General features: G+C 38.5%; 1 protein-coding gene across 3 annotated transcripts in view; it reads left to right on the forward strand.

Moving 5' to 3' along the window:
* ggt1a (gamma-glutamyltransferase 1a) overlaps positions 1-19,914 on the forward strand; it is a 59,310-nt gene that overhangs the window by 26,212 nt on the left and 13,184 nt on the right. Inside the window, exons 2-6 of one of the 3 annotated variants that reach the window (XM_061730403.1) lie at positions 14,959-15,135; positions 15,212-15,342; positions 15,411-15,500; positions 17,103-17,295; positions 19,006-19,166. In XM_061730403.1, coding sequence (XP_061586387.1) covers positions 14,963-15,135; positions 15,212-15,342; positions 15,411-15,500; positions 17,103-17,295; positions 19,006-19,166 — 748 coding nt within the window. In that variant the 5' untranslated portion in view covers positions 14,959-14,962. The remainder of the gene's footprint in view (positions 1-14,958; positions 15,136-15,211; positions 15,343-15,410; positions 15,501-17,102; positions 17,296-19,005; positions 19,167-19,914) is intronic. The other 2 variants (XM_061730404.1, XM_061730405.1) reach the window with 2 other exon arrangements.

The following is a 19,914-nucleotide window of genomic DNA, read 5'->3' on the forward strand; positions in this document are numbered from 1 at the left end:
AATACACTTCGTACAAACCAAACTGTAAAAATAAATGAAAAAATAAATAATTAAATAAATAAACAAATAGATAAATAAATGAATAAATAAATAAAAAATGTAAAAAAAAAAAAGCTGCGTGAAAGTGTGAAATGTGAATAAAAACAGGATGCAGTGATTTGCATTTTTCACCCAAATGTTGTTCACAATAGCACGTAGAAAATACATATTTTGTGGAAAACAAAGAAATGTATGCTCATACAAAAGAAATAAAAGAATTGGATGGCAACAGCACAGTTCCAAGCAGTTGAGACAAAATGTCAAGCTTTGACACCAACTAATCTGAGTATCTTTTCTGATCTTTTTCCCATTTATTAAATTACCAGATGTTTTCATTTGGTGAAAAGTCTAGACCGCTGCCAAGTCATGTTTTTGTAACAGATGTCAGTCTATGTTGTCCTGAGAGAAGATGATGCCTAAACGGGACCACATGTTGCTCTAAAACCTAAAAACATCTTTCAATATTCTCATTTCCATATTTAAAGCTGGTGATTCAGTAGGCGCCAAAGCACCCCCATCCCATCAGAGATGCTTTTGAATTGATGACAACAAGCTGAACTGTCCCTCTCTGCTTTAGTGTAGCCCAGGGGACGAGAGCCGGTGTCCTGCATCGTTTGGATGTTTTCTTGTATCAGAACACCTGATTCTAATGAAAGACTGTTATCAGCATGCCACCGAGGTCTGCAGAAGTCTGTTAATGACACAGCCAGGTCTATCAGGGTGTATTAAAGCAGGGAAACGTCTAAAACATGCAGGCCCCCGGCCCTCGACACCCCTGGTCTAAAGATGCAGCATCCTCCGTTTTCCAAGAAGAATTTCCAACTCTGATTTGTCTGACCTCAAGAGAGTCTTACTCTTTTTTTATCTTTGTAAATAAGCTTCGGCTGGGGAAAATGACCGCATTTCTGACCACCTGAGCACCTCTTCTTTGCATCACAGTTTATTTGTGGTTGCCAATGGCGACCTGTTTCCTGAGCCCATTATTTCCAACAGAATAACGCCTGTTTTTGAAGCAGCATGACGGCGAGGGCCCAAAAGATTCTCATAATCTTTTGAAGATTTTACAGTAGATGGTGAGATACTCACCATCTGAGAGTCTCAGCTATTTTAAAGAAAATTACATTATTCTTTAAATTATCATTCTGATATTCCTTCAGGTGTTTTTTTCTTAGCACCACGTAATTTACCTGCCTGTTGTTGGTCGTCTCATCTTTTCAAGATGTTTTGCTGTAATCACATCCAAAATTAGATAACATCCTCCTTCTATAATTCTTAAAGGTATAGTCAGTAATGTTGGAGAGCTAGCAAGATTTGAAAGTGGCACCTCCTCTAAGCCCTGCCCCCTCCTCCCCCTCCTGTCAGTGCTCCGTCCAAAGCCACGCCCCCACAAACTTTGGGGAACGCGCATTTGCAGGAGTTGAGTTTCCCAGGACATTTTGGACAGCACATTCTCAACAAAACTACCCCATGTCTCATTCACCTGTAAGCGAGGCCGGTTTTAGGGGGGGGGGGGGGATGGGCTGTGTCCACCCAAACGTGCATCCTGCCCACCCAATCAAAGTTATGGGGATCCTTTATTTTTTATAAATATAAAAAAATATTACAGAATATCTGTACCGTTTCTGATTGTGTGGGCACTGTGCATCATTTTTAGACACAACAATGAACGCATACCGCAAAAGTTGTGTCTCGGCGGAGGGACCCGACGTCCCAGCAAAATGAGGACAACAGAGAAGTTCAGAACAGCAGACAGAGCACACTGAAGGCTGATTTATGGTTCCGCGTTACACCAACGCAGAATGGTGCGCGTCGGTCCGTGGCAGACCCCCAGTAGCGGACAACCTGCGCCGCAGAATCACACTTTGGCTTTCTTTTTTTTAGCCTTTTTAGCAGGGCGAGCCGTTACAAGTAACGCTGGAGGTGGTATTTTTGGCAGCATTTTCTCGTTTTCTGCGCCATTCTTTAGCAAACGTGACTCGAGTGTGTGAAGTTTTCCGGCAAGATTTTCGACGTGACGAGTGCGCGCATGGGACATAGGGGGGCGTGGGCGGGACTTAACCTTTGTCTGGTGTTAGCTTTCTGTTACCATCTCCGATGTTAACGGGTCGGTTTTGACCCGTGTTTTAAATCATCTCTAAATTACACTAAAAGCAATTATCCATCATCCAATTTGTTTCTCATCTCTTGGTTACATTGTTAGGCTTCCTTATCCATGAAAATATTGGTTTTAATATTTTTGGTGTGGGAACTCTGGGCCTTTTTTTGTCAGTATAGCCTTTGATTTCAATTTAAAAAACTGGTCAAATGAGCCTCAAGAGAATCATATGAATAAATTAAAGGTTGTTGTGTTACCTGGCTATTACTGAGGGGTATTAGAACACATATCTTAAATAAATTTGTTTCATTTATTTTTTCATTTTAATATTATTAACTATAATAACATCTATGGTGTTATGGGTCAATTTTGACCCATATACATTTACCTCAAGGAAATGGAACAAAAGTATTTTTTCAGCAATAGAACTTTAAAAAATTGTCACAAGTGATATTGTGACCCTGCAGGCCAGTAGTCAAATCAAGGACCACACGTTTTCCTTGGTTCTTCTCAGGGATGCCACTCGCAGCTTTGCCTGTGTAAATCTGTAGGTTCCAGGCATAGCTGTTTTAGGCATTGCAGGCTGCCCAGATTTTTATGCCGTACTTCCCTGGCTTACTGGGTATGTATTGCCGGAAGGGGCATTTTTCTGGGAAAGGGAGAAGACGTTCATCCACTGTCACTTCTGGCCCTGGGTTGAACATCAGTGGAAGGAGCTGCACCCAGTTCTCCCAGACATCCCTGATGGGGGCAAGCTCGTCAGATCTTGTTTTGGTATCCCTGTTGTCAAATCTGAGGACTCGTGATATCATTCGAAAGGTCGTAAGTGACATTGTTGCCCAGAAAATATTTCTGCCTGTCGATGGATCCCAGAGATCAGTGGACTCATTGCAGGATCTGTACACTCCAGCAAGAAGAAGAACACCAATAAAAGCATCCAGGCATTCCTCATCCATGTCTTTCCACATGTCGCCATGGACTTTTTTCCCCTTCAAGGTTTGTCATAGCAATTATGACTCTTTTTATTGACAATGGCATAAATAAAACATGTTTTGATATCACTGACTCTTGTCACAGCAAACCTTGTGATTCCAGGGGTCTTTTTGATGACATTTTCAGCAGCTGCCCTGCCATGTACATCATGAGGTACTGAGCTCCAAAGTATCTTTCAATTTTTGGACTTGAATTTTTCAGCAGGATAAGCTTCAACACCAGTGACCTCCTCGTCAGACTCACCAGATGTGTCAGTGTCTTCTGGATGATACTCCACATGGTCTTCCTCCTCAGAATCCTGCTCTTCTGCATCACTACGCTGCTCATTGTCGTCTCTATCATTTTCACCAAAAATATAGTCCAGAACTTGGCTTACTGTAAATCTTCTTCTCATCTTTGCATGCTGCAAACTGGAGATGTGCACTCTGCAAGTGAAATGAGTGAATTGACCTACATGGCTGGACATGCCCGACTTTATTTGCTTTTGTTTATGTGCAGGTAAACTGGAAGACAAAAATCCAAAATGAGAATCCACTGAAGTTCACATGACTGGGAGAGGAGCTGGCTGTCTGACAGTGCACTTATGATTTCAGTTTTGGCTCTAATTATTGCTTTATAAGCATCATTTTATAACTGGGTCGAAACCGACCCTAACCCCACAAAGGTAACAATTTCAACCAGAGCATTTTATAATTTAGTGACAACATTTTTTTTGATATTATTTTGTTGAAATAGAGGTTCCTGACAAAGTCAAAAAGCCTTGATGCAATAAACGGATTTTTGTGGTAGTTTTATGAATTTAAAACCTAAGAACGGGTCGGTGGCGACCCTAACACCAGACGAAGGTTAAAGGAGCTTGAGGCTGGATTTATGAAAAGAAATTGTATACGTTTTAAGTTTTCTAGTAATAATGACAGATGAAGCGTTCCAAACCAAAAAGAATGAGCCCTCTAGTGTATCTCTCCTTTGCCTTGAACAGGCTGTGTGCTGCAAAATGTGCTGCAAGGCTGGGGCCGCTTTTCTCGCGCTGTCCTGCGGAAGTGACATCACATGACGCTGCATTCACGTTCTCCCCGTTCTCCCGTGCCGGCTTCGCTGTTGGCTGCAGTACCCCCAACGGCCGTCGTGGCGAAGGGTGGCGCTAGAGAGTCTAATTTCTTACAGTTTTTCTCAATTGGTTTGGTACATTTCTCACATCAGAATTGAAATTCTCAAAAGTTCTTGTTCAGTTTTCACATCATCATGCCATTTGTGCAGATGAAAAAGGCAGTTTCTCATTGCATTGAACAAATTGCAAATGCTTTTGTCCATCCATGCAAATGATTGTGTACAATTCTCAGTTTTTTCGTACATTATCAATTGCTTTTGTCATGCTAATCAAAATGCTTTGTTATAGGAATCTATCAAATAGTCTCTTTCCCCAAAACATTTAGGCTATAGTTCATCATATAAGTCTTCACATGCAAAATGATTTACCAAGCCATCATAACATGTCAAGCATATATACATTTCCATAAGACATTTGTCTGTAAATATGATCTAAATTGGTAAATTCCTCCCAGGTGAATCTAGACTTTCTCTAATGAAAAGAGTTGATCAACCAATGATCGACAGTTTTCTGAATGAGCTCAAGGGAGCATCTCATGAACAATCTACTGGGGAGTATATAGGTAACCAAGCACAATAGAAAGTTACAATGTTTGCCAATGAAGAAGTCATTCTGTAAATGTGAATCTTGTCTTTTCCAATCAATCTTACACGTATACATTATATGAGGTCAAATGTACAACACTTGTCATCACACCTAAACCACATTTTACATCAACATGTCCCTTCAAAGTGCCTTCAATTGCCAACATGACTAATGAATTTGACTGTCTTATCTGTACACAATGACACAATGATTAAACATTCTGATGGCACTGACAAGTATATTGACACAAAAACTTGCTTTTGAGGGATGGACTAAGGATTTTGAGCAAAAGACTGGCTTTTGCAGGTGATCCACAGTGTTTTGCTATTTGTTCAAACTGTTTTGAGAAATGCACTTGATCTTCTGCAAATTGCAAGAATGATTGGAAAAATGTACCAAAGTGATTGAGAAAAACTGTAAAAGGAGCCTCAAGCTCCTTTAAAATGAAGGCATCTGATTGGTTCTTTCCCCCCTGCCAATCCTCTGGTCCTCTGACCAATCCGTTTCATTCAGTGCGCAAAAAACAGATTGGTCAGAGTTTTTACAGGATTAAAGCTGTCAGAGAGGTCGGATTTTTTTCTTTCCTTTTTCTGAACACATTATTCACTGGCTACTCTCAGGATAGAAGGACCATTTCACCCAGTATAACAATACATGTTTTTGAATATGATTACAGACTATACCTTTAATCCTTAATCCAGGGTCACAAGGGCCCGCTGGAGCCTATCCCAGCTAATTACAGGTGAAAGGCAGGGGTTCACCTGGACAGGTTGCCTGTCCAACGCACCACAGCGCCACACACACACACACATACAAACCACCACACACGCCCACACTCATGGGTCATTTAAATCATCAATGAACCAAAGCCGGAGAACCTGAAGAAAAACCATGCGCACATTCCCCACAGAAAGACTCCTGCCGGGCTCGGGAGTGGAACCAGGAACCTTCTCGCTGTGCGGCAACATAGCTAACAGTTACTGAGCCCCCACGCTGCCAAAAAAACCCTGAGTCCACATTTTCATGAAATAGTAAAATGTCTCCTTTTTTAACATTTAACAGATTTTCTATGTTTTATTGTGAATACAATGAGTTACAAGACTTACAAATCATTTTTTAAATGTACTTTCATTTACACCTATTTACTTAAATTTACTAAATTTAAATAATTTATTTACTTAAATTAGTGTCATCATATACCTTGGTTATAGATAGATAGATAGATAGATAGATAGATAGATAGATAGATAGATAGATAGATAGATAGATAGATAGATAGATAGATAGATAGATAGATAGATAGATAGATAGATAGATAGATAGATAGATAGATAGATACAGGACTGTCTCAGAAAATTAGAATATTGTGACAAAGTTCTTTATTTTCTGTAATGCAATTAAAAAAACAAAAATGTCATACATTCTGGATTCATTACAAATCAACTGAAATATTGCAAGCCTTTTATTATTTTAATATTGCTGATTATGGTTTACAGTTTAAGATTAAGATTCCCAGAATATTCTAATTTTTTGAGATAGGATATTTGAGTTTTCTTAAGCTGTAAGCCATGATCAGCAATATTAAAATAATAAAAGGCTTGCAATATTTCAGTTGATTTGTAATGAATCCAGAATGTATGACATTTTTGCATTACAGAAAATAAATGACTTTATCACAATATTCTAATTTTCGTTGGTATAAATACAATAAAAGTAAAATAGAATAAGATACCCAGTTAGAAAAAGAAAATAAAACCGCAGAATGGAACAAGGACATTTGAAACACAAGATAAATAGGTAAAGTAATCATATCTTGGATATCTTGAAAAACCATGCGATAAATGTAGCATTTGAAAAAAAAAAACACATTCAGAATTGGTTTAAATATCAAAGTTTCCAAACACTTTTGAGCATCCAGGCCTTTGTATCTGAAGACGGTTTTAGATTCATCCTTCAAAGGAACTGAAAAGTTTGTGTTTTATCTCCAGGTGCTCAAATATCAAATATGCACTTCCCCGCCGGCCCTGTATGAATATGAATCTCTCTCTTTTGGCAATTTAGCTGTCGCTCAGCCACCGCAAACGCTGTCCAACCCTGTTCACATCCGTCACAACTAATCCCTCTGATGAACACCCATGTCCCAGATCTCCCCAGTGTTTCTGTCATATGGATCAGTATCTGATTGAAAGGAACCCCCGGTCGGGCCATAAGTGCTCAGCTCAGTTACCGCGCACTTTCTGTTCTATTTGCAGGCCCAGTCTTCACGGCCCAGGGCTCTGACCCGACCGTACTCTCTGCTGTGATTCATCCTCCTCGTTACTGAGTGTCACACAAACTACTCTTTATTTCCCCTGATTGTACCATCTCCCGAGATTGGGCCGCCAGATATTTTCTAAGAACTTTAATTATGAATGACTGGTGCCCTTTATTTAATGTATCATTGCTTTGCCACTAACTTGTGTTGCTGGATCCGTAACCCGTTACTGCCTAAATATATTATATATTTACAATTATACAACACAAAAGGAAACTATTTGTGTTCTAGCTGATAAGCAAACACATTCAGAGGTGGATGGTTGGAGGTGAATCCTCCACAATTTCATTTTCATTTATTTCATTTTATTCTTTATTTCATTCAAAAAATAAAAGAAACAATTCAATACAAATACAAATGTTCATAAATTGTGAGCAGAAAGAAGAATAATCTTATCTAATCTGCCCCTTTTTCCAAGAAATAAATTCACAAATAACATAAATTAAAAAAAAAACAAAAAAACAACTAAGTATATAAAAAAATAAAATAAAATTACCACCGTCTATGGGTATGTCAATCAAACTTAACTAACATATTTCATTATATTTACTTAACATACGGGCTTTAATTGTTCTTTTGAATGTAATGTTTGATTTTGATTCTTTGTTTTCTTTGTTCAGATTGTTCCATAAACTGATTCCTTTCACAGAAACACAACGTTCCATCAATTTAGTCCTGAGTCTTGTTTTTTTTAAAATATCTGTTCCTTTTAAGTTATACTTGCTTTTTTCTTTTTTCAAATCTTTTCTGAATGTTGATTGGTACATTTTTTTACGAGTTTTAACCTTAATTTGCAGAATACTATAGTATACTAATTCATGAAATTTCAACAATTTTAACTGAAGGAATAATGGATTTGTTGAATCTCTATATCGTTTTCTACTGATTATTCTTACGGCTTATTCTTATTACAATAAGGGTGACGTCTCCTGCTGATGCAGGTTCACCAGCTTCTTCACATGACCTGACAATCGTGCTCCTCTTCCTGTTGTTTTATTGCCAGGAGACGTAAGAATCTGTTCCTTGAGGCCAAACATTTCGACCCCCTAATTTTGCAAATTGGATAAACTATAAGAAATAACGTGGGCCAAATACGGCGTGAATGCTGCCCCAAAACTGCTCCAAGTGTGGTTGCTGCCACGACATCTTCCCGTCGCTGCACAATCCAAGTGATTCAATCTCTAGTCTTTGTCATTTGTGCACTGGAGCGCTGTGGCAAAAGAATTTCCCGCAAGGGATAAATAAAGTCTATTCAATTCAACATGTACGTGGTGTTGTTTTTATAAGATAAAACACAGCCTGTATGGACGTGTACCGTTTTTACCAGACAACGGTTGGATGGATGGATGGATGGATGGATGGATGGATGGATGGATGGATGGATGGATGGATGGATGGATGGATGAGCACTCCTTTGTTAGCACGCTGGATTAAACTGTAACATTAATTCTTATTTGATAAAAGCGAACAGGAGGCAGAAGAAACGGGACCAGGCAACAGGCAGTTAAGCTTTAAATGTCACTGAACTGGCGTTAGCTCCTTTACATTTTGCAGAATCGGGTCACTGGGTGGTAAGCCAGTGTCTTTAAAGTCGTTGTTCAAATATTTGTGCAGCAAAGCCAACCTTTACCGTAGACCTTGTGCTTGAATGCTTTGCTTACTGCAGTGTTGCTGCTGTGTGCAGGATTAAAATGATCTGTGCATCACATGGAGCGATATAGAGGATATACAGGACTGTCTCAGAAAATTAGAATATTGTGATAAAGTTCTTTACTTTCTGTAATGCAATTAAAAAAACAAAAATGTCATACATTCTGGATTCATTACAAATCAACTGAAATATTACAAGCCTTTTATTATTTTAATATTGCTGATTATGGCTTACAGTTTAAGATTAAGATTCTCAGAATATTCTAATTTCTTGAGTTTTTTTTATTTGAGTTTTCTTAAGCTTTAAGCCATGATCAGCAATATTAAAATAATAAAAGGCTTGCAATATTTCAGTTGATTTGTAATGAATCCAGAATGTATGACATTTTTGCATTACAGAAAATAAAGGACTTTATCACAATATTCTAATTTTCTGAGACAGTCCTGTAACTCCTCTGAATGTGCATCAAATCTGATTGTTTTGCTTTTTATTGATTTTATTTCCCCAACTACATCTTAAATGTCACTGTTACAGGTTGGCCTCCAGTTTTACACTTTTGAAAGTTATTCCAATCAATTTTCATATTTTCCAAATAATTCCTATAATATAAAGTTGTCAACTTTAAAATGCACCAGAATATTGAACTCTGGCCTTTCTCTTCAAGGCAACAAGTGTAAAAGGGTCACTAGCAAAAACTTGAGGGCGGATGGGTCATATTGAAGGTCCAGGGGACAAATCCAGCCCGCTACCTGATTTTATCTGGAGGCTGAGAAAGCACAAAGTTATTTATGTACTTAACACACAATTCATACTGCATTAATGATGCACACGGACCATAATGACATGTTCCATAATACATGCAGATGTTGATACCTGTGCCATGGTGGCATCTATTCATTTGACGACAGTTCCTCAGACTATGCTTTCCTGGGACAGTTTTAGTGTTGAATCATGGATTTGGGGCAAAATTGTCCAAGGAAAGGAAAACCTAAAAACATGGAAGGCGATTTATAAATAAATGGCAAGCAAAAATATTTTCTTAGTGGCGTGTAGGCAGATTTGTCCGCCATATTTCCCCTACACCTCTACAATAGCAATACAATTATATCAATACAACACATATCCAACTAATATGAATCCTTTATTTTTATTACAGAATGTAACAGAGTTATTTACAATACGCATTACAGAGAATACACCAACAGATTATTTTTTGAATCAAGATTACTGAAACTTGATGATTTGGTTAAGTTACAGACACTCACAATCATGTACACAGCTAAATGTAAAGCATTACCATAAAACTTACAATACATGTTTACTTTCAGTTCAAATAATGAAGATAGTCGTAGAAAATTTCATTTCAAACATTTATTTGCCCGAACAACTTTAGAGCAGATAAGTGTTTCTGTTGTTGGAATTAAGTTATGGAATTCATTACATTATGATTTAAAGGGCTGTATAAACATATTTCAGTTTAAAAAGAAATTTAAAGAGAAAAAAATAGCAATGTATGGATGAAATAGTCAAAATTTATAATATATGCGTATGGAGACAGACAATCTATCTTTGATTTTTTTGTTTTTCTTTCCTTGTGATATTAACTAAGTAATTGTGCAGACCATCTGTTATTATTGTTCAATTTAGTTTTGAGGGAGGGGCAGGTAGAATAAGATTTTCTTCTCCCTGCTCCTTTCTGGTTACGGAATATGCTTTTGATTGTGTTGTCATTTTACTTGTTTGTTTTTTTTGTTTGCATATTTCCATGATCGGAATAAATAAAAATGAAATTAAATAGTTAAATGTGGAGCCAATTATGTAATATGTTGCTGTATAACTGGCCGTTGACAGCAATAATGCTGATGAAACCGAGTCTGACATCTCTGCTTTAGGGGCTCACCAGTGTAGACTAAATCCATCTATCTGCCTTTCTCTTTCCATAGACACCATAAGTATATCTTTTAGAACATGTATCCTTAAAGAATAGCCTGCGTTAACAACTCAGAACAGCACAGCTCCACGTCATGGTGGGTTTACGGAGCCCCCGTAATTAAAAGGGCTGGAACCAGCCATGAAAGCCCATGACATCAGCTCCTTGTTCACTGACGTCAACGTTCAGCTGGTGGGTTATTTTGCTGGGTGTGCATCATCACCTTTCACGAAGGAACAGCAGCAGTGCGGGCGTTTACTTGCTGCCGTGCACGTACAGTAAGCAAAGACAAACCCTTCATGCAAAAACAACTGTAGGGGAAACATGGTGGTAATAGCGTGGGCAGATCCCAACCAGTGGAGTCAAAATGAAACCTATGAGGTTTGAGGGGGAAAAACAATTACTGAGATCCTTCTCATTTTAACCCTCGTACTGTCTTTTGGTCAAAATGACCCAATTCTTCTATCCTTCTTTCCTCCTGCTCTCTCCTTCCTTCTCCCCTCCTTCTTTACTCCCTTCCTTCTTTCTTTTCTCCCTTCCTTCCTTCCTTCCTTCCTTCCTTCCTTCCTTCCTTCCTTCCTTCCTTCCTTCCTTCCTTCCTTCCTTCCTTCCTTCCTTCCTTCCTTCCTTCCTTCCTTCCTTCCTTCCTTCCTTCTTCCTTCTTTTCTCCCCTCGTACATGCTTTCCTTGTTTTCTCCTTTCCTCCCTTCTTTCATTCCTTCCTTCTTTCCTCCCTTCCTTCCTTCTTTTTCCCTTCCTTTTTTTCTTCCTTCCTTCCTTCCTTCTTTTTCCTTTCCTTTTTTCCTTCCTTCCTTCCTTCCTTCCTTCCTTCCTTCCTTCCTTCCTTCCTTCCTTCCTTCCTTCCTTCCTTCCTTCCTTCCTTCCTTCCTTCCTTCCTTCCTTCCTTCCTTCCTTCCTTCCTTCCTTCCTTCCTTCCTTCCTTCCTTCCTTCCTTCCTGACCCAAAGACAGCACACAGACAGACACATTCCTTTTTAGTTCCCAAGTTACAATTCAGTTAATACCATTCAAACAATGTTTATACCTTTCACAACAATGGGTATGTCCTTCAAACGTAACTAAAATCTTTCATTATATTTCATTATATTTCCTTAACATACTGGTTTAATTGTTCTTTTGAATGTAATGTTTGATTTGGATTCTTTGGTGTCTTTGTTCAGATTGTTCCATAAACTGATTCCTTTCACAGAAACACAACGTTCCATCAATTTAGTCTGAATCTTGTTTTTTTAAATTACTCTGTTCCTTTTAAGTTACACTTGCTTTCTCCTTTTTGAAATCTTTTCAGAATTTTGATTGGTAAACTTTTTTTATGAGCTTCAAACATCGTTTGGAGAATACTATAGTCTACTTCATGCAGTTGCAACGATTTTAACTGAAGCAATAACGGATTTGTTGGATCTCTATATCGTTTTTCTACTGATTATTCTTCGATCTCCATTTTAAAAGAGAATTAAAAAGCAGAAGAAAGCTTTCCTGATTTCTGCCCTCAATTCTTCTTGTCCTCCCTGCCTCTCTCTCTCTCTCTGTCTCTCCACTCATCCATTTTCTCCCTTTTAACTTTTCAAAAACAAATCCAAATGCAGTGCACGCTTATTATCCAACAAGCACTCGTCATCATATAAGTCCCACCTGAAAACCAAAGATGACACAGTCCAGCGACTGGTCACCTTGCCATTAGTGCTAGAGTCACTCACTGGTCTCTGTGTTTGCCTCCTGTTTTTATCAAGTGTTTACCATCAATCGCACCAAAGGTAAGTGAAAAGACGACAAAAAGATTTCCAAGAGTATTTTTGTTCTGAACAAAGCAAAATATGTACTAGATTATAAGGCATTGCAAATCTTATATTGTTCACTGATTTTACCTTATCTCAATTACTGTGTGGAAGTCTGGGGCAACACATATACTGTACTAGCAATGCACATCCATTGTTTATCCAGCAGAAAAGAGCGGTGAGGATCATTCATAAAGCAAATTACAGAGAACACACCAACAGATTATTTATTAATTCAGGATTTATTAAATTTATAGAAATAGTTGAGTTACAGACATTATTAGTTATGCATAGGGCAAAAAGAAAAGTATTACCAAGTAATCTACAGCAGTTGTTTGTTTTTTCGAATCCAGAAGTTATAGTGTGTATCGGTTGTGGGAGTAAAACTGTGGAACTCTCTACAGAATGATTTAAAGGAATGTACAAATTTACTTAGGTTCAAAAAAATGTATAAAGATCAAATATTTAAGTTATATGATCATGAATAGGCTGGGACTTAAACAGTACTATTGATATAATATGTGGTTGGTTTCTATTTAAGTGTATATTTTATTGTAAATATTGGTTACATTGACTGTTCTTTTTGTTTTGGTATCAGCTACGCTGACGACACACAGCTGTACATCGCCGTGTCTCCTGATGACACAGGGCCACTTGACGCCCTTTTTAACTGTATTTTAGATATTAAGTCATGGATGGCAGATAATTTCCTACAGCTCAACCAGGACAAAACAGAGGTTTTAGTTATTGGTCCTGAAGGCCAGAGAGAGAAACTTTTACCAAAACTACAAGATTTTAAACCTTCGCAATGTGTAAAGAACCTGGGTGTTATTTTTGACTCTGAGCTCACTTTTATTCCACACATAAAGAATATTACGAAGATAGGTTTTTACCATCTTAAGAATATAGCCAGAGTCCACCTGTTTCTCTCTCAGGCCAGCACGGAGGTGCTGATGCATGCTTTTATCTCTAGTCGTTTAGATTATTGTAACGCCCTGCTCTCTGGTCTTCCTAAAAAGAGTATTAAGAACTTACAATTACTACAGAATTCAGCCGCTCGCGTGCTGACGAGGACCAGAGGGCGGGAGCACATTACACCTGTTTTAAAATCGCTGCATTGGCTCCCCGTCCGCTTCAGGATTGATTTTAAGGTTCTTTTACTGGTTTTTAAGTGTCTTAACGGTCTTGGGCCATCTTATTTATCTGATCTGCTTTTACCGTATCAACCCTCGCGGACCCTGAGGTCCTCTGGCACCGGCCTTTTAACCATTCCCCGAACCGGGACCAAAACCCGCGGTGAGGCTGCATTCAGCCACTATGGCCCTTATTTATGGAACAGCCTGCCAGAGAACCTCAGGGCCGCAGAGAATGTTGATATTTTTAAAAGGAGGCTCAAGACACACCTTTTTAGTTTGGCTTTTATCTGATCTCATTTACCTAGTCTTTTCATCTATTTATTGTGTTTATTTATTTAGCTCTTTTATTATCTTTAAACCTTTAATCCATTTTTAATGACTTTCATTTTATTTTATGTTATTTATTATTCATCTTAAGTTTTGTATAGATTTCTCTAAACATTTTATACTTTTAGGCATTTTTTACTTTCTTTTCATCTTTTAGTTTTTAGCTCCAGTGTTTCCTCAGGGGGGTCGTCCACACTGGGAGGTGTGCCTGCTCCGCCCATGGGGGTGTCGTCATGGGGGTCCCTCAGGCCTGGGTAGCTGGGGGTGGGACTCCACCTTCTGTGTGGGGTCTGTCCTGGTCTGTCTGGGTTGGGGGGGTCTCTGTGGCGATGCTCCTTGTGGTCGTGGTCGGTGGAGCCTCTCAGTGTGGACGGCCACCCATAGGTAGTGTTTTCCTCACCTGGATCGTTAGTGCTAAGCCATGTCACCAGTCCACTTATTGTGTGTGTGTGTGTGTGTGTGTGTGTGTGTGTGTGTGTGTGTGTGTGTGTGTGTGTGTGTGTGTGTGTGTGTGTGTGTGTGTGTGTGTGTGTGTGTGTGTGTGTGTGTGAGCGTGAGTGAGTGTGTGTATGCGTGGGGGTGGGGGGTGGGGTCGTATGGGATGTTTTAAATTGTGTTTTCTGATTGTCATTTTATTCTGCATGTAAAGCACCATGTGTTGCAATTTTTAAATGTATGATATGGTGCTATATAAATAAATAAAGTTTAAGTTTAAGAATAAGGGGCAGGTAAAATAAGACTTGTCTTCATCCTGCTCCTTTTCGGTCATGGGTGTGTAGATTGAAGTGTACAAATGTACTACTGTAATATTGTCAAACTATGCACTACCATGCACGAAATAAATAAAAAAAATTTTAAAAAAAAGAACAAAAAACACAATTGGTGTTAATGTTTGGTTTTCAGGCTGAAAATGACGGACGAGGACTTTAATGTCTGAGCTGAAGGGTGCTGTCCCATAACAAGGTGTCTTGATCTTCCTGAGCAGGAAAATGGTTGGGAAGTCCCTGGTTGCTGGTCTGGTGGTCCTTCTGGTGGCTGCAGTGAGTCTGTTTCTGGGGGTGTTCATGGGCCTGGGGAAGAAAAACACGCCTCCCCCTTCAGACCACTTCTACTCAAAGGCCGCTGTGGCTGCCGATGCTGGAAAGTGCTCAGAAGTGGGGAGGTAAAAGGACATACAGCTCATATTTGGTCCGGCACACGTGCTTCCCGGCCCGTTAAGTGTTTTCCTGTGTTTCCAGGGATATTCTGAAGAGAAATGGCTCAGCTGTGGACGCTTCCATCGCTGCCTTACTTTGCGTTGGCCTTTTGAACGCTCACAGCATGGGCATTGGGGGAGGGCTTTTCTTTGTCATCTACAATGCTTCCACAGGTGAGTGTGCATCGGCGGTGACAAAAAGAAGGAAAAAATCAATCAATTCGAATTTTTCTCTTCAACAGGGAGAGTGGAAACCATTGATGCGAGAGAGACGGCACCAATGAATGCCACTGAAGACATGTTTGGAAACAACACCAAGCTTTCTCGTACAGGTAGCGACTAGCTGGGAGCTGTCAGAGTGTTTTCCAGTCACAGACTTTCTGTTAAACGACTTCAGCTGCTGTCACATGACTGATGGAGTTTCAGTGTGAGGTAGGGATTGAAGGTGGATAGATAGTCAAGGCTTTAAGCTCTCCATTCATCTCTTTAAGAGTGTTTCTCCTCCTTCAAACCCTCTCTGTGTCTTTTTTAAACACATAAAAGAAAAGTAGTTCAGCTGAGGATTGTCTCTATAAATGTTTCGCAGTACATCCAGTACTCGAGTTGAGGGGGGATGAGGGGGGATGGCATCCTCCCTGAAATAAAAACGATCAAAATCATCCCCCCTGTAAAACTGCCATACCCCCTTGCCATCCCTTATGTCATTTCATCAATGAATGTGGTTTTACTGCTATTGCAACATTTAGAGTCATCACCAGAAAAATAACACCAGAAAAATAACTTATTTGACAATTTTAATCTGTTTCAAGTAAATTTTCACTTGAAATAAGTAGGAAAATCTGCGAGTGGGATTTATCTTCTTATTACAAGCAACAAAATCTTGTTCCACTGTCAGATTTTTCTACTTATTTCAAGTGAAAATCTACTTGAAACAGGTGAAAATTGTTGTTTTTTCTAGTGATGAGTCTTGTTTTGAGTGTAATGATATTTTTTTTACTAAAATGAGACATTTGGCGAAGAGCATTTCTGAATGCAAAACACCGGATCCTGCAGTGTGGGAGTGAGGGGGGCAGGGTAACGGCCCCTTTTGGGCGGGGGAGAAGGTTCGTCCCTCAAGACTCCTCTCCCTGGCCCTGCCCCTTTTCAACCTTTCCCCGACCCTGCACCCCAACCTGGGACTTGATGATTGGGCTGGAGCTTCGGGAGCTGCATGCTGGCCTGCGGTCCCCACCCCCGGTCATCCCGTTGCTGCTTCCACCTGCCTGCTGTGCTGCTGCCGTCCCTGATACACCAGTCTGGCCCTCGGCAGGAGGGTCCCCCCTTATGAGGCTGGTCCTGCTCAAGGTTTCTTCCCTCTTAAAGGGGAGTTTTTCCTTGCCATTGTTTATGTAATAACTGCTCGGGGGTCATGTTCTGGGTATGGGTCTCTGGAAAGCGTCTAGAGACAACTTTTGTTGTATTAGACGCTATATAAATAAAATTTAATGAATTTAATTTAATTGAAAATTTTAACTAGAAATAAGACAAATATTAGTGTTAAGATTTTGAGTTTTTGCAGTGATCCATGTTACTTATCCTGTGAAGGACAGAGTCATATTGATAAGTTCAGAAAACTGTTTTTTATTGTTGTGTTTTGATGTATTTGATGTAAGCCCAGTGGATATTTAAAGCTTACAGAAGGCTGCATTTAACTGCTGCTATGTCATTCCTGCAGTATTTCTGCAGGTGTTTTGGTCAGTGCTATTATTTGTAATATCTATTATTTGTAATCAGCACAAATTATCTCTCCCCATATGATAAAATCCACCATCCCCCCTGATTTTTTTTTTACAACTCGAGTACTGAGTACATCCACGTCACTCCCGGGTATAATCCCGGTCCTGTACTGAGACACTTTCCAGAAGGAGAATACACACATCTTTCATGCATGACAGGTGGATTGTCTATAGCCATTCCAGGGGAGATCCGCGGTTATGAGATGGCGCACAAAAGGCATGGCCGGCTTCCATGGAGGGAGCTGTTTGAGCCCAGCATTGCTTTGGCTCGTCAGGGGTTCCCCATCGGAAAAGCCTTGGCTCATGCCATCTTCAAGAGCAGAGACTCCATTCAAAGAGACGCCAACATGTGGTGAGCTCCATTCTTCTGCTGGGTGAATGTAAATCAGTTGTTCATTGAATCATTTAAAGTGCATATAGTATTTTGAAGAGTGTTTCCATTTATCCAAGATTTTTGTCATTTCTCGGTTTAATTTGTCAGATATGAAAGCTGTTGGCAGGAGATGCTCAGCTTAACACAGTGGACGGCTGCTGAAAAAGAAGCCCAGAAACATAAACATAGCAGCATTTATAACACTGCTCCATTTGTCCAACCATAAATCTTATTGAAATGTATAATATATCCCAAGTGTTCAGTGCAAGAAAGTTCAGTTCAAAACAAATGGGTTGATGTTCAAACTCAGCTTGTTGCTGAGAATTGTAACACCCTATAATGTAATAAATCCCTGAAAATGTAATAACGCCTGAAAATGTAATAAAATTTGCACTTAACTCAGTCGAAAATGTAATAAAACCCAATAATGTAATAATTTCACCAATAATGTAATAAAATATCCTGACGGATATTGTAATAACATTTATACCAATAATGTAATACCTTATTACATTATTGGGAATTTATTACATGGTACTCAAAAAGTCGTCAAATTTAACCCAATAGTCATTCTGGTGTTTCAAATCCAGCGTATATAACATTCTTAGATTCTTAAAACACAAAATGTAGAACTCTGGACTGAAAATGAACATCTATATTACATTATCTGTCAAGTATTACATTATCAGTTTTGGAAAGAAAAAAAAAGACCCACCTGAAAATTTAATAAATTCCCAATAATGAAATAAGGTATTACATTATCAGTAAAAATGTTATTACAATATCAGTCAGGATATTTTATTACATTATTGGTGAAGTTATTACATTATTGGATTTTATTACATGTTTGATTGAGTTAAGTGCAAATTTTATTACATTTTCAGGAAATTATGACATCATAGGGTGAAATTATTACATTATAGGAAATTATTACATTATAGGGTGAAATTATTACATTATAGGAAATTATTACATTATAGGGTGCTACAAGGATCCATAGAGTTTGATTGGCAACACTCAGCTGCGACTCTCCTTCCTAATTCCTGTGGGAGTAGCATCAACAGTATTAGTAGAAGATTTGTTAAATAGATAATACCACGTTGTAATATACCATGTGTTGTATTTACCTCATTTGAAGATCTGATTTGTATTATGTCCAGATATGCAAAACTGTACCAGTGAAATAGGATGTTTTGTTTTCTACAAGTCTGAAAGGTATAATGATGCATATTCAGGCTTTATTTACATTTTACGACTGCTGATTAAAAATAAGTTTGCAGTGATAATTGACTTTAAATGACTTCATTGCCAACTGGCGCTGTTTTTACAGACGGCGCTTTCATAACAGTGGCCTTTGGAGAAAAACACTCTGACTCACAGGGGGATTATCTAGAACTAGAAGTGCCTGCTGGAGTCACGTTTGGTTGACCGGGGATGCCAGTTTCAGTCGTCTTAATTTAGATTCAGTTCTTCACGTTAGATAAAGCAACACAGCCTCAGCATTAATGTTAAGTTTGCATCCTTGCTTTTGTGTCCTGTAAAAACAGCCTTTAGCTGCTATGAACCTGTTTCATTTCAGCTCTCTCACGTTGCTATTATAATTTAGAGCACTGTGGCCACTGCTATGTGTGAACCAAGTTCCTACTTCATACTGAGATAGTTGGACGTGTTTCCTTCTTGTGCTTGCAGCGAGGTGTTTTGTGACTCTCGAAAGAACATCCTGAAAGAAAACGATATCCTTAAATTCCCCAAACTGGCCGACACGTACCAGAGAATAGCAGACGAGGGGCCGGATGTGTTTTACAACGGAACGCTGGCGCGGACCATCGTTGAGGACATCCGGGCAGCAGGTGATATTTTGCTTACTATTACAGAGATGGAGACAGAAGGACTAATAAATGATGATTAGACTTATGCACATTGGTCCTTGATGCAAATATTTAAACAAACAAACAAAAAACATATTGCAGGAGCCCAGTGGACATAGGTACAGTATGTAGAGATAGCAAAAATTGCCTGCTGAAGTTCAAACCTTTCATCAGAATGGCATGAAAATCGATTCGATGGAACATTTGTGCATATGTTTTTGGAAGTTTCTGGAAATCAATTCATTCCTTCACACAATCAGTTTTAGAAATGAATTTTGAGTTAAGCTCCAATTTGTATTTATTAAATGATACACTGGATCTTCAGTTAGACCGGAAAAAAAGCAGGATATTAATTATGATCACATACTATCAAGTTTTTTTTGGATCAAATTTCAGTTTTTTTACCATTGGAAAAATTATGAGAATTTTTCCAAAGGGGACCAATGAGTATCTCTATTTTTGAATTTGTGCCCTATATGTATGTACTGTATGTTTGTATGTATGTATGGATATATATATATATATATATATATATATATATATATATATATATATATATATATATATATATATATATATATATATATATATATATATATATATATATATATATATATATATATATATATATATATATATATATAGTTTGATATCGCTGTTGCTGCCATTATTTTTTTTTATTTATTTTTTTTATTTTTAATATTTATTTAATATTATTCTCCCTTAATGT

The sequence above is a fragment of the Cololabis saira genome, chromosome 9 (assembly GCF_033807715.1).
Source record: "Cololabis saira isolate AMF1-May2022 chromosome 9, fColSai1.1, whole genome shotgun sequence".
Lineage (NCBI taxonomy): Eukaryota > Metazoa > Chordata > Actinopteri > Beloniformes > Belonidae > Cololabis > Cololabis saira.